At 38.6% G+C, this 13,165-nt stretch overlaps 1 protein-coding gene across 9 annotated transcripts in view; it reads right to left on the bottom strand.

Moving 5' to 3' along the window:
• MCTP1 (multiple C2 and transmembrane domain containing 1) overlaps nt 1-13,165 on the bottom strand; it is a 275,473-nt gene that overhangs the window by 85,839 nt on the left and 176,469 nt on the right. For all 9 annotated transcript variants that reach the window (XM_055699706.1, XM_055699707.1, XM_055699709.1 and 6 more), the window contains 4 exons: nt 11,219-11,321; nt 10,738-10,839; nt 10,320-10,394; nt 8,398-8,517 (listed from right to left, as the gene is read on the bottom strand). In XM_055699706.1, the coding sequence (XP_055555681.1) occupies nt 8,398-8,517; nt 10,320-10,394; nt 10,738-10,839; nt 11,219-11,321 (400 nt within the window). The remainder of the gene's footprint in view (nt 1-8,397; nt 8,518-10,319; nt 10,395-10,737; nt 10,840-11,218; nt 11,322-13,165) is intronic.

The raw sequence follows: 13,165 nt of genomic DNA, 5'->3' as shown, positions 1-13,165 counted from the left end.
GCAGCTTTCCTAGTTTAGTTGTAAATGCCCTGTTCCTTCACAGGACTCTCCTACATAAATCTTAATGGAGTTCAGTTGAAAATAAAGTTTCTTGCATGGACAGCCCACCTCATGCCAAGGAGGAAGGCAGAGGGGCCACAAGAAAGGGGACAGCAGAATGACAGAGCCATTTTTCACTTCAGTTTCCTACTGTATGGAGGGGAACAGACTAATCCTTCACTCTCCCTGCCAGTTCTGCCAGTTTTGGACATCATCATCACAAGCGGCATCGCCACCTGCCAGTTATTTCCAAGTGGGAAGCAAGCTTTCAAACTCTCCCTGGTCCAAACCAGCCATTTTTGGAATGGGAAGCGTGCAGCATCTCTCTTTTGCCAAAAATGTAGGATAAAGCTGTGTGTGGCAGACAGTCCTTTTTTTTAGGAAAAAGGGACTAAACTTCCCATGTAACTTTTGCAATGGTTACTTAGGGGTGTTTTTCTTCTAAGAAAAATCTTACTTACAACACCAATAAAGCCAATGTTAGTCATACAGCATGCGTGGTGCTAGCAGAAACAAAATATTTTCTAAGCCCTTTTTTTATATTAACAGCCTGGATTTCATGTTCTGCAATCAAAACTGAAAATATGAACTTGCATGTTAAACAATATAAGCAGGACAAATATTTTCATGGTGCATATCTGAAACATTACGAAGTTATCCAAAGTGTTTTCACTCCAGTAAAGTCCAGCACATTAAAAATTGGTTGTTTTTTTCTTAATTCATCCACCAAGGTACAGATCCTTACAACATCGGCTAACAGCTACGTTCCTAATAAGCAAGTGACTACTCTATGGGGAGGGATAAGCACGTTGAAGATTCCTTAAGGACCATTAGGAAGAAACTGGTAGCTTAATTTCTGAACAGGCTGTCCTTTCTAAGTCTTTTTCACACCAAATTTTCAAAGGCTACGAAACATTGCTTCTCTGCTTGATCTTCCTTACTTGGGCTACCCTCACCAGCACATGACATACTTGGTTATTGCTTCTGTCTTTACTACACTGAAACTTCCTGCAAAATATTGCATTATATTATTTTAACTATTGACTTTTTTAACTATTATGGTCCAGTAAAACCAGTGTGTCCCATAGTTCTTCCACTTCAAAGCATACCATTATCAATACCTACCGCTGCTAAATAAAAAGGAAGTAAAACACTCTTTGTAAGATGATTTTATAATGTTTTAGTTCTCATATGACTCACAACTAAAAGACGATGAAAAAGTAAGATATTTTATAATCCACCCATGTTCTCTATTTTAATGAAAGTCTAAATGGCCAAGATTTCCTGCGACAACTGTGAAATAGAAGCTCAGGGAACCCGATGATGACAGGGTACACAACTACTTACTCCTTAGAACACCGTTACTGAATAATTATCCAAATCTAATATCCATGCTATCTGAAATCTTTCAAGCGCAAGGTTTTGTATTCAGGAGAGTTTTGTGCACTCGAGAGGAAAGCACAAGTAAGAAGAATACATGATGCAAAGCTGCTCCTCTCTGGACACACTGCCAGGCTGGCTCCAGTGCAAGCACCCTGCAACCTTCCAAACACAGAAAGCAAGAGGGGCCACAGCCAACACCAGGCAGCTGGGGATGGCCTTGTACATAATTAGCGTTATGGGAAAACTACTCCAGAGCAAAACTGCAACTCACATAAACTGGCTGCCTAGATTTCTAGTCACACCACTGCCTTAGGAAGAAATCTAAGCTTTTAGAACTTTTTAGGCAACACTGAATGCTGAACAGTAACTGTTTTTGTTAATTTCTATAATTGTTGACCAACCACGCTTCTGTGTGTCAGGCTTGGTGTATAAAGCTATAATAGCATTCTACAAGCTTTGATAATCAAATACTTTCACTGCAAAGCTGTCAGTTTTCCAAATAGGAACAAAAGGAAAACAGGTGAGAAAAACGGTCTGGTAGTGAAGGGAAAAGTCCAACACGTGGGATACAAATGCTCTACTCTGCTGTGTATTTCCTGTTTCAGAAATCAAAATAAGGGGAGTATTTCCACACACCGCATAGGTGGTTTTGAGACTGAACACATTAAGATTATGGTAAGTACCTAAAATAGATACGCAGGCAAAATAAACAGCTAATGGAGCAATTACAGTGCCTAAAGGGAGAGCTGGTGGCATTTCAGACAGCCTGCAGTGGGTACCCCAGGCACTTGGATGGTGAGGACAGAGGTGACAGAGATGATGCACACCCTCAGACAGACACATGCCCTCCTGGAACAGCAGCTGGGCAGCACACGGGATGCTTTAAGGTAAACAAAATCTGCACCAAGTCTGCACTTAGGCAATGAATCACACTGATAAACTGATGTAGCAAGTAGGCACTCACCCTGTAAAGGAAGTAAAATGAAAGCAATTTTTAAAAAACAAAATAAATAGGAATTTTAATGTATATAAATATTGCCCACTCTTTCCTTGTATCAGATGTGCAATGTGCCAAACACAAGATGTGGCTTGACGACACCAGGTATCTCCACACCAGCATCATTCCTGAAGTGTTATAGCTAAGTACAGAGAGTTTTTTGAATTGCTGGTGCTGCTGGTATGTTCTTTAGGTATGAATGGTTAATGGATTTTAATGCTTATATACCCCAGGATCCGCTACATATTTTTTTCTTTCCTATTCCACTTTCTAAAATCTGGCACACAGTATAGCAAAGTGTTGCAGAAAGCACAAATCCCACTGCGTTTTTGCAGCAGTCTCACATTAGTTCTGCTAGTCTACATAAAAACCAGGAAAGAGGAAACAGGATTTATATGACTTTTCTTCTTGTCTGCTTTACTTCTGAAAAAACAAAAGTGCAGCAGTCTGATCTACTTCATTCTTTTTCATTCTGGTGAAGATACAGCTGACAAAGAGCTGAAAAGACTCTTGCACATGTGTGCAACCTCCATCAGATATTAATCTTGTACCTGGCCTTGCCATTGCCATGTCACTTTACCTCTGCAAATCTCTCTTTTGAGAACAGGAAGTTTTGACAGTAACAGGCATTTTTGGAAAGGCTTTTTTAGGATGTAAGAAGTTTTTGCAACTACCTTAGCAGCAATTCTTCCAATTTCAAATTCTAGACAACAGGTGGCAAAAGACAATCTGATGGTCCACTTCACCCAGGTTTAGTAAAAAGCAATTTGAAGGTGTTTATGTCCTCAGTTATGGTATCAACAGTGGCAAAATTTACGAGCTTTGAAATATATCTGCACAATTCTGATTCTCCTACAATTAGTGTGGAAAACAAGGAAAATATTTAATAACTAACACAAGTGCATCCCCACTCCTGACAGTACCATATTAAATCCTCCCTAAAACATAATCTCTGTCAGCTTTGGGTGAAAGTTGCTTCTGAAATACACAGCAGTTATAATTTCCCTTTTTAACAGGGAAAAATAGGAAAAAACCAAAATTACTTTAATGTCTCATTTCCTGCAAGGGACCAACTCTTTTTTCTGCTGTTTCCTTCTCAGTTTCAATTAATTAGCATGACACCACCACAACTAAATGATGTACGTGCAAGAGAACTAACACTTAATCAAAGGCTAGGGACACTGTTATGTCATTTTCACACATGAATTGTGTAATGTTAGAAGATAAAGTGAAGGTGAGTTAGACATGACAAGTGACTTGCATGCAGGGAGAGTCATTTTATCAATATTTCAAAGCCTAAGAAAGAGAAGCATTTTCTATGTGCATGCATACACACATATAGAAGGATTCAGAGGAACAGGAACAGGAATAGGACAACATGTTCATAGAAAGCTGTAATTCGAGGACACACTGAGAAGTACATGTTATTGGGTGAACTCTGCTTCCAAATGAGAAAGGAAACAAGTTTATTTTACGAGTAACAGTTAAATGTTCAACCAGGCAATTAAAGTGCTTTACTGAGGCCATTTTGGGATACCAAACACTTTGAAGATTATATATTCCTTCATATTTCATGTTCAATGTTCCTCTAAGTAAAATATGTCGTTCCCTTTAGTTACTCAGTTATGAATTGTACTTTAAAGGCAAGGGGACATTTTTGATAATGCACATCTTAAACTTTTCATTAAACTACCAAATTTAAATTCTACCTTTTTGTGCACTCTGACATTTTTGTCTGGCATTTTCATTAATTTTGCGACATACATAAATGTAGCTGAAATGTTAACTGATCAATACTTTGTCTCTCTCATGTAGCACTAGAGCGAAGCTCCCCAAGGACCATGCAGCAGTACAGAAATTAAATGTGTAAAATATCAAATGTTAATGTTAAACACAGCAGCACTTACTGTATAACGACTGAAAAGGCTAAAAGAATTCCAAATGGACAGATGGTAGCACAAATTATCTACAATCACATTTAAAGATTAAAGTTTGTCCCGTAAAATAATTCATTGACTCACGTTGAAGTGTGTCCTTTTACTGATAGCTCAGTTGTCCAATTATTTTTGTGCTCATTACAGTGAGAAATGGCAGTATTGGAAAAAGAGAGTGAACACTTTTTTTCCCCCTACGTTGCACCCACTGACATCTGCAAGAACACAAATGTCTGGTCAAGAAGCTAATGGAAATTAGGCCCAATTTAGTAGACATTTCAGTGCCCACAGTAGATTAATCGAAAGAAAAAACATCCACTTTTGCATACTCTAATAAAAGTTCTTCTAACTGAAACATACCATATTAATCACTGAATTTAAAATACATAAAAATTAATGGCTAAATAATCCAATGGTCTGTTTTAAATAGAGAAAATCATGTGAATTTACAGCAAAGGTGGTCTCTATGTATCCTATTCTTTTCCTTTGCATTAGGTGCTTAACAAGCATAAACACAAGCACGGAACAAATTCTTGATCAGCCTCAATATTACAGAGCTATATGTGATATAATAAAGCTGTTCTGGAACTGAAACATTAATTTAACATTGTTGCTATACACTTCCTTTATTTGACAGGGAAAAAATATGAAAAAAGGAGGAGAGAATATCAAATCTTCTGATGGTTCCACTCCAAAGTCATATTCTAGGCAGATCCACCTATGCTTCATGAGCTATTTACAAAGATCTTTGGATATCTGAAAAGTAACAGCTAATAATATGTCACAGTTATACTACCAAGAAAATACAAAAAATTATGTCTGGGTAGCAATCATTCTTCTGCTGTAAAGTACTGAGGCACAGAAAACAAAACGGGGGGTCAAAAATTTAAGTCATTGAGACAAAAGCCCCAGTGAAGGCAGTGAGCTTATGAAGTTCAACAGAAACAGGCAAAATGTTTAGTTGAGGAATGACACAATGTAGGTCCCTGAAAACTTCCAGGTTTATGTACCTCTAGGCACAGCATGGGCAGCATTGGTTCTTGAGCTGGTGCCTTTGGCCAGATTTGAGACACCCCAAACCTTTGATAAAGCATTTCCTTTCCTAAAATGTCCCAAATAACGTACAGGTTTGAGACATCTAAGTCCCGGAGCATAAATAATCAGCAAGCCCCTCCAGTGAACACTTGTAGTCCCGATGAGCAACACTGTGATTCTCAAAGGAGAATGACTTTAAAAAGAGCTGCAGTAAACACTTCAGTGTGCCAAGAGCATAAAGGAACTGCAGCTTATTACAGACCACCACATTAATCCAGGCTTTCTGTGAGCTTCCAAAGACTAGCCCTCCTTTCCCGATATTTCTTATTAATTACAACTGTATTTCCAAAACCTGAGCTAGTCTCCCAGAACTTCTTCACCTGTGGTCTTCTGTAACAGCAGTCCCATCAGCAAGTGAAGACAGGGGTGTGGTACGAGACAAGGGTCCCTGTAACAGTAATGCCAAGAACCCGGGGCAATGGGACATCTGCCAAATCAACCCTCGCACATGCAACTCCCGTGAAATGGCTGTAAATCTGTGTCAGGAAGTTATCCATCAAAATAGAGCTTCCAATCCAACAGGAAGGAAGGAACGGTTAGTTTAAAAGTTTACTTCTCGTACATTATTTATTAGCCTGCATGCAGAGCTGGAAACATCCAGAATGGCCCATTTCTCATCTCCCTTCTGGCACTGACATTTCACTGTGACATTCTCTAACCTCTGGGAGACAACTTCAAGAGGAGATATGATTTGTACAATAGTGAAGAGATGAAAATGATACATTTAAGTACAGCTTTTTTTTATAGCCTCTATTAAATTCAAGCGTAACCTTAGTGCAAGCATAATTCAGCATTACACGTGCAAGTGGAACGCTCTCAAGATTTTTCAAGGGCCTATGATCACTATGAAACTCCAGAAACCACCTAAATCCAAAGCTTACAACCATGATAGAAGTTACTGTAGATTCGCCTTGGCTAGCAAAAACTTATCAATTTTGTTTTTGCCCAGAGGGATGATGTGACCCTTGGAGAGAATAACATCAAGTTGAAAAGTGCAGGATGCACTGCAGATGCAGAGCATGAACACATCTGTGAAGTCACAGCACTGATGAAGATGTAATATATCCACAGCTACTACAACCACCACATACCAAAACAAGTACTAAAAGGAAACTAAGAAAAGGAGGCTTTTGAGATAAATACACATATAAAAAAAGAATATATATATATATATAAAAAAAATCAGGAGCATGTTTCTACTGCAATACATTATAACCACAATAATGATGTATACTGCCTATAGACCTCTCTGCTCAAGTTCCGTGTTTTACGTATTTCCAATTAATTATGAAACTGAATTTCTTCTACAATAAGAAACAATAACAATTTAATGGCAGCACAACTTCCACCACAGCCACAGCAGTGCACCGTGAGAAGGAAAGAATTTAATTTTCCCCAAAGATTAGGATGTTTTTTCATTTCCCTTTCTTCCAGCAGTAATGAGTGTTCCATATCCATGTTAAAATTAGACTTAAGACAGACAAGTACTTTCTAGTACCTGGAGCAGTAATACCAACATGAACATCTGAGTTTTATGTACAAGCCTGCATATTCCTATGAAATGTTGATCATTTGATACTGAAAAGATAGATCATCTCTCTACAGTGAACAGCAGCAAGTATATTTAGATTTTTGCACGGTGTGGTTGCTGCAGACATCAGTAGTAGTATAAAACCCCTGAGTGTTTGACCAGCACACTATCTCCTGTACTCCTGATAAACACTGCAACCAAGGATGGAAAGCGTGCTGCCACCCTTTGACAGGCCATGCAGGGGCATTATAGTCAGTCACATAGCATGAACGAAGCCCAGCTGGAAGTTCGTTCCTGAAAAACAGCATGATCTAGTGACACACGAAAGCACCCCATTTACCACTCTAGTGCAGCCAGCTCCAATGCCTGGTTTGATTTTTCCAAATTTGGGGCACCTGAGCTTCAGGCACCCAAGGCAGGAACACTGTCACCAGACTCCCTCTGTAATTTATTCAAAGAAAGAAAAGAAAACCATTCCCTGTTCAAATTCATGGCAGAGAAGCTCATAACTTCAGTATTTCAGCCAATAAATTTAGGTACTCCAGGCAGTGTGTCCATGCACACATTTTTACTCCTGGTGGGACTCCCTCAGGCAAAAAACAAACAGGAACTCTGGTCTTGTTTGTATCTCGTAAGATTTTGAAAATAAAAAGGTAGTCACCTGGGTAACACATTATAATCTACAATTATGCTTGGAATTTTAAAAATTTAACAGGAAAGTAAAGGTTAATATTAATGAAGGTAATGTTTTATGGAGCAATAGCAGCTTCATTTAAATCACTAAAATTGAATTGTCTAAAAACTGAACAGTGACCAGAACTTGATGCCTAAAAGGTACTAGTTTCTTTGCACTAATGATTTTTAAATTGTTTGGCTGGTTGTGTTTGTTTTGTTTTTTTAACTAAGAATACTAAATCTGAGTAAGGAAGAAACTATTTGGGTCCAGAGTTTTGTACTTCTAAAAAAAGTTATAGGCGTAACACATTGATATGTGGAGGACAAAATACCCCCAATTTTACATTCATGATATGTAAAAGAACTCATGAAATATTCACAACAAGTTTTAGAGTAAATATGCAACATACAAAGGGGCCAAACAAAATTTAACGGAAGTAATGTGTGACAAGCTCAAAATACATCATCCATAGTTTCCTGACTGTATTTTGAGTTGTATCACTTGCTTATGTTATTTGTACAACTATAAATAAAACCCCACAACTTTCTGTCTTGTTTGTGTGGTATTTTAAACTTAATTACTTTTTTAAAAAGCATGAGTGAACCTGATTTACGTTTATCTTCATAACTCAATGTTCTACATAAATTAAAAAAGAACACCCCCCACATCAACACTGTGTTATCCCTCAGTCTGGAACACAAACACACCAGGATGATCAACAATAACATAAAGTAGATCATACCAAAAAAGCAGCAAGACTTCTTGGGGGAGAATCCCAATCAAAGCAACTGCTAATGTAGTAGGCGGCATTTATGAGCACCATGATACAACGCTTCATCCGGGCAAAGTTTCTTAAAAGTAGCTGTTAAAAAGATGAAAGAACGAAAATGTTTCAGACCCCTCAAAAGCTTCAGAAGAGTCTCATGCTTACAATATTGTCATCCTAATTTGGGTGAAGATTGAGAAAATAACATGTTAAGATCTCTAGCTCGCAGAGAAAATATAGTTCATAATTCAAGAGACTTGGAAAACAGAATTTGTTAGTTGTGTCAATTGATATTTGTTGAATTTAACTCTAAATAGTACATAAATTGTTGTTCAGTTCTAAAAAAAACAGCCACTTGCAAATTTTCATGAACGATTTTGTTACTAAGATTTCAGAGTTTTATTAAGTAAACAAGACTTTCCCCATTCTTAGAAAATTTTGGCCTTCCTTAAAAAGATGCTGCAGGACACACCTGAAACCATGCAAAATTACTGTGGCATTCCAATTAAGATAACCTGCACCCTTTATATCAAACTTTTCCTTTATCTGTAACAAATTTGTCTCTTGCATTGTATTTTGACCACATGCTTTTAAGTATTTATTGAAGTGACTTCAACCGCATACATTCAATCTATATAGAAATAAGACATAACTGTGCTGTGTTTTGATGCAGGAGAACACCCTCAAAGCAAAAAAAGTTAACAAAGCAGTGAATGGTTTAATTTGTGTAATGAGTAGCACAGAAAATGCTAGGTAGGTAAGATGTGGATGTTTTAAAATGCAACCACATCACTCATACATAAAGATTCCTTTTTTCCCCACCCTAAAGTTTATGGGGGGTGGGGTGGGGGTGGGGGTGTTTATGCCATGCAAGCTAATCTAAAAAAATCTAAAAAAAATGCCACCAACAACCCAAGGTGGGTATTTAAAATTTACTCCTCCTGCCATCTGCAAAAGTCACAGTGCCATTTTCTGTTACAGAAGGGGGTAGAAGAACAAATCTCGAATAAAAGGCCTTGGCGCTTCTTTGCTGGAATAGTGGTGCAAAATGCAGCTTTAGTAACAGCATTACTCACAACAATTAGAAAGAAGCATTTCACCTCTTGAAATCTTCCTTAATGAAATACATTATCCAACTGATACAAAATTCATTCAGCAGGTAATTTAAATTAAGCTCGAGTCTATAAGCTTGCAGCAAAATAAAAAACAGGTTTGAGACCTTTGCCTTTTCGCTGCAAACAAAATTCTTGTTCCCATAGTCCAAGCAAAAGCACAGTTCTCTCCATATAAAATACATTATTCGTGGAACATGAAAAACTGAATGAAAAGTAGTTCAAGTGGGGAAAAAGGTAAGATGTGTGTTCAAGTATTTTTTACCAAAAGATTAAAACTGTGTGTAGCAATAAAATCCAGAGAAAAAAGAAAAAGGGTCCAGCTATCTCCTACCCACAGGACTCCCCGAAGTAATAAAAGAGTTTTAGTTTGCTTTCACCTTTGATTCAAACCTTACTCAACTGACTTATTTAAAATTTGGCTAAAAGAATGCTGAAAGACTCTTTACCCTGCAACAAACAGAGATCTTTTGGGTCAAGGTTAACAGCAAAAATTTATGCAAGACTTGGTTTACATGCACCTGCGCTATAATCTGATATGTGTGGAACCTGATGGTTTCAACTGTGTTCTTATTCACGTATTTCATGGAAATTAAGCTGCAGTTTATAGAGGAGACATAATAAACCCATGTATTTTGTTTCTGCCTTTTCCAACCTATCATATTCTTTTGTAAACAGGTAATGAAAATGTTATTCTTTACCCTCTGCAGTACGATACCAGATATTTGGATATGCACACTTGATATTAAGGCTTTTGGAAAGGATTAGTGTTTCCTTACTCTTTACCTGTTTAGACAGTCTGTTTTCCTCTTCAATGTACTTCTGTTCTTTGGGCATTAAGGTTCGTATGCTGGCTTTCACCTATGCATTAAAATGTATGTCAGTATTTCAAGCTTACTCGCTCCTTACCCAGTAGTAACACATGCTTCAATTTGCAAAAATTACGAAGTTCCAAAGTCATGGCTGCCAAGCCCGTGACACACAAACGTACACAGAGGCATGAGTTGCCGCTCTTTACATTAGCAGCAAGAGCAGCAGCAACAAAAAGAGTGGGTGTGCCAGGCAGTGGCAGAAGAGTATTCTGTAGTATACATCAAGGTTTAGAGAAAATGAGGAATGACAGAAATTCTCTACAAATCAGGAACAAAAGCTTTCATGAAACTGAACTCTTTAGCAGTACAAAAAAGCCAAAGTTAAGACTTACAGCATTAAAAATCACATCTATTTCAAGATAGATGACCCCCTTTGTTGGCCCTGTCAGCTGCTTGTTTTTCAAGACGTAGGCTTTCTGTTCACCATTTTGAATCTGCAGGAAAAGGACATGACAGCCGTCTGTCTCGCGGTCTCCGCTGAATACACCCCCCCGGTGACCCCTGACCCCCAGCTGCTGAAACTGACAGAGAACCCAAAACAACTGTGGCAAGTCTGACAAGTACCTGTTCATTACCAGGACCGAGTCTGTCAGGAAAAATTAACTATCATGGGATTCAACATGGCCGTGAATTGAGTATGTTAAAATTTTAGTGTTCTTATTACAGATCTTGGTTGAGAAATGACAGACACAGAGCTGCAAATCTTCCCCCCCCGCCCCCCCCGCCCCCTTTCTTTCTTCCACACACACACATGCCCCCCCGCAGCTTCAGCAGGAAAAATTCAGAGCGGTATGTCAGGTGAATGAAACTTACAGACAGCAATGGTATAGCGACTTTGCCTAGAAAGTCAGCGGTCCGATCGCGGTCTTCGTCATAAACTGTCACTTCAAGCACCGAGTGGATGTCTTTAATATTGCTACAAAGGGAGAAGCAACGAGAAGAAGTCATCTACACCAGCATGAAAGGTTAGCAAAACCAGATACCCGTCTATTTTCCCAAGCCATGGCAGAGAACAGAACTTAAGTAAATGGGGCATCACCCCTCCATATAACCAAAATGCTTTCTAAGGGCTGCCGCGATTGCTCACGCTCTCTGCAAGCCCTTCCCATCAGAACTTTTCCAAAGAATGTTGCTTTAAATCTGCTACCTGGGGTTTGCGCCACAGGAGCTGCGAGGAGAGCCAGCACACAGCAGCACAGGGGGATTTACAGCCGCCAGCAGCAGGACGGAGAGCCTTTAAAGACTATGCCTTAAACACCGCTACCCTCACAGCAATTCCCACTGCAACTACTGTGCAATCTGTAGGTTTGTCAACGAAAATAATTACGAGCTACACGAGCCTGCCCCTGCACTGAGAACAAGCTCTTTAATTCTGAAATCCTTGCTTAATTGCAAATATACAAATCGTCACAACAAATTAGGAACAAGCAAGACAAAACGATGCCTTTTTCAGCTACTACTGTTTTTTGCCTGCCAGCTATTAAACACTCCACCACCATGCACAAACAAATGTCACTGTACATTGTAAACTCTCGAGTGAAAAATCCACATTCCTTATTCAGAGGAAAAAAACCCAACAGAATTGTTTGAGAGAACTCATTTTTGATCAAACAGCTGATCAGGAAATACAAACTCAAGCAATTTAACTTTGGTAAAATATACAGCTCCAAATGAAACTGGACTGCTAGCCCAAAATTAATTAACAAATCTGAAGATAAACAAAAGTCAATGATAACATACACAGAAGAGAGGTGAAAACTCTCCTTAAAGGCCTTTTGAATTTTTCTGTTTCATTCCTTGTTAGTCTTTTGTCCTCTACAAAACCAGGCAATTTCTTATGCAGAGAACACTGTCGAGCAGTAAAGGTTGATTAGCTACTGGCTTCATTAGTATGTAATTAACAATAAATTAATGAAGAATTTTGTGTGGGTTTGTAGATACATACATGAGAACTACATTAATAAGCTATAAGAAGTACAACTGTTGTAAGATTTGTTCTTTTGTTCTGAGTTCATTCCTGAATGCTCACTGCCCGGCTACAGATGCCAAATAAATGAATGATGAATTTGGGGGGATGGGGATGGGGCGAGGCCGGGGGGGTGGGTGGTGGGGGTGCGGAATTAAAATCAGACTGAGTTTTGAGATCAAGGGCAAAATACAGCATTTTCATTAATGATAAAGTGAAGCCAGTGTACACAAAGCTAAAGCTTCTACTGGTTTTGCAGTGAATTGTTAGCTTATTTCAGCAGCAGAGAAACCCGCAACTGATCAGTTTTCTACTCGGCGGTGTCACATTGCAGTCAGACACAGAGAAACAGGGAGAAAAAGAAGCAAGACAAATAACAGGAACATTTTGTTTGTGGATGACTTTTCTATTTTGACAGCTTTTTGCTGTCTTCAAGATAACAGAAGGATAAAACAAAACCCCGACCGCATCGCTTCCCAATAAACTAAATGTTTCAGACTGCATTCTACCCAATAGCCACATTGTACTGGTACAATACTGGATGATATTGTGAGAGGTGCAGTTGGTAAATGGAAAGAACAAGTGGAAAGTATCTGATCGTAATTCAGAGAAGTATAAATCCATTTAAAATTCCTTTAAACAGTTACCTAATGTTTACTGACATTAACAACCACATTTTAATTAAGGTCATAATCATAATATCCCTTTTTCCACCCAAAACTGCAGACTGGGTTTGGCCCTTGACACTCTCACTGGAGCTGGCAGGAGTCTGGGGCGCTCAGCAGTACTCATAC

The sequence above is a fragment of the Falco cherrug genome, chromosome Z (genome assembly GCF_023634085.1).
Source record: "Falco cherrug isolate bFalChe1 chromosome Z, bFalChe1.pri, whole genome shotgun sequence".
In the NCBI taxonomy this organism is placed as follows: domain Eukaryota; kingdom Metazoa; phylum Chordata; class Aves; order Falconiformes; family Falconidae; genus Falco; species Falco cherrug.
This window is presented reverse-complemented; position numbering and strand designations above follow the sequence as displayed.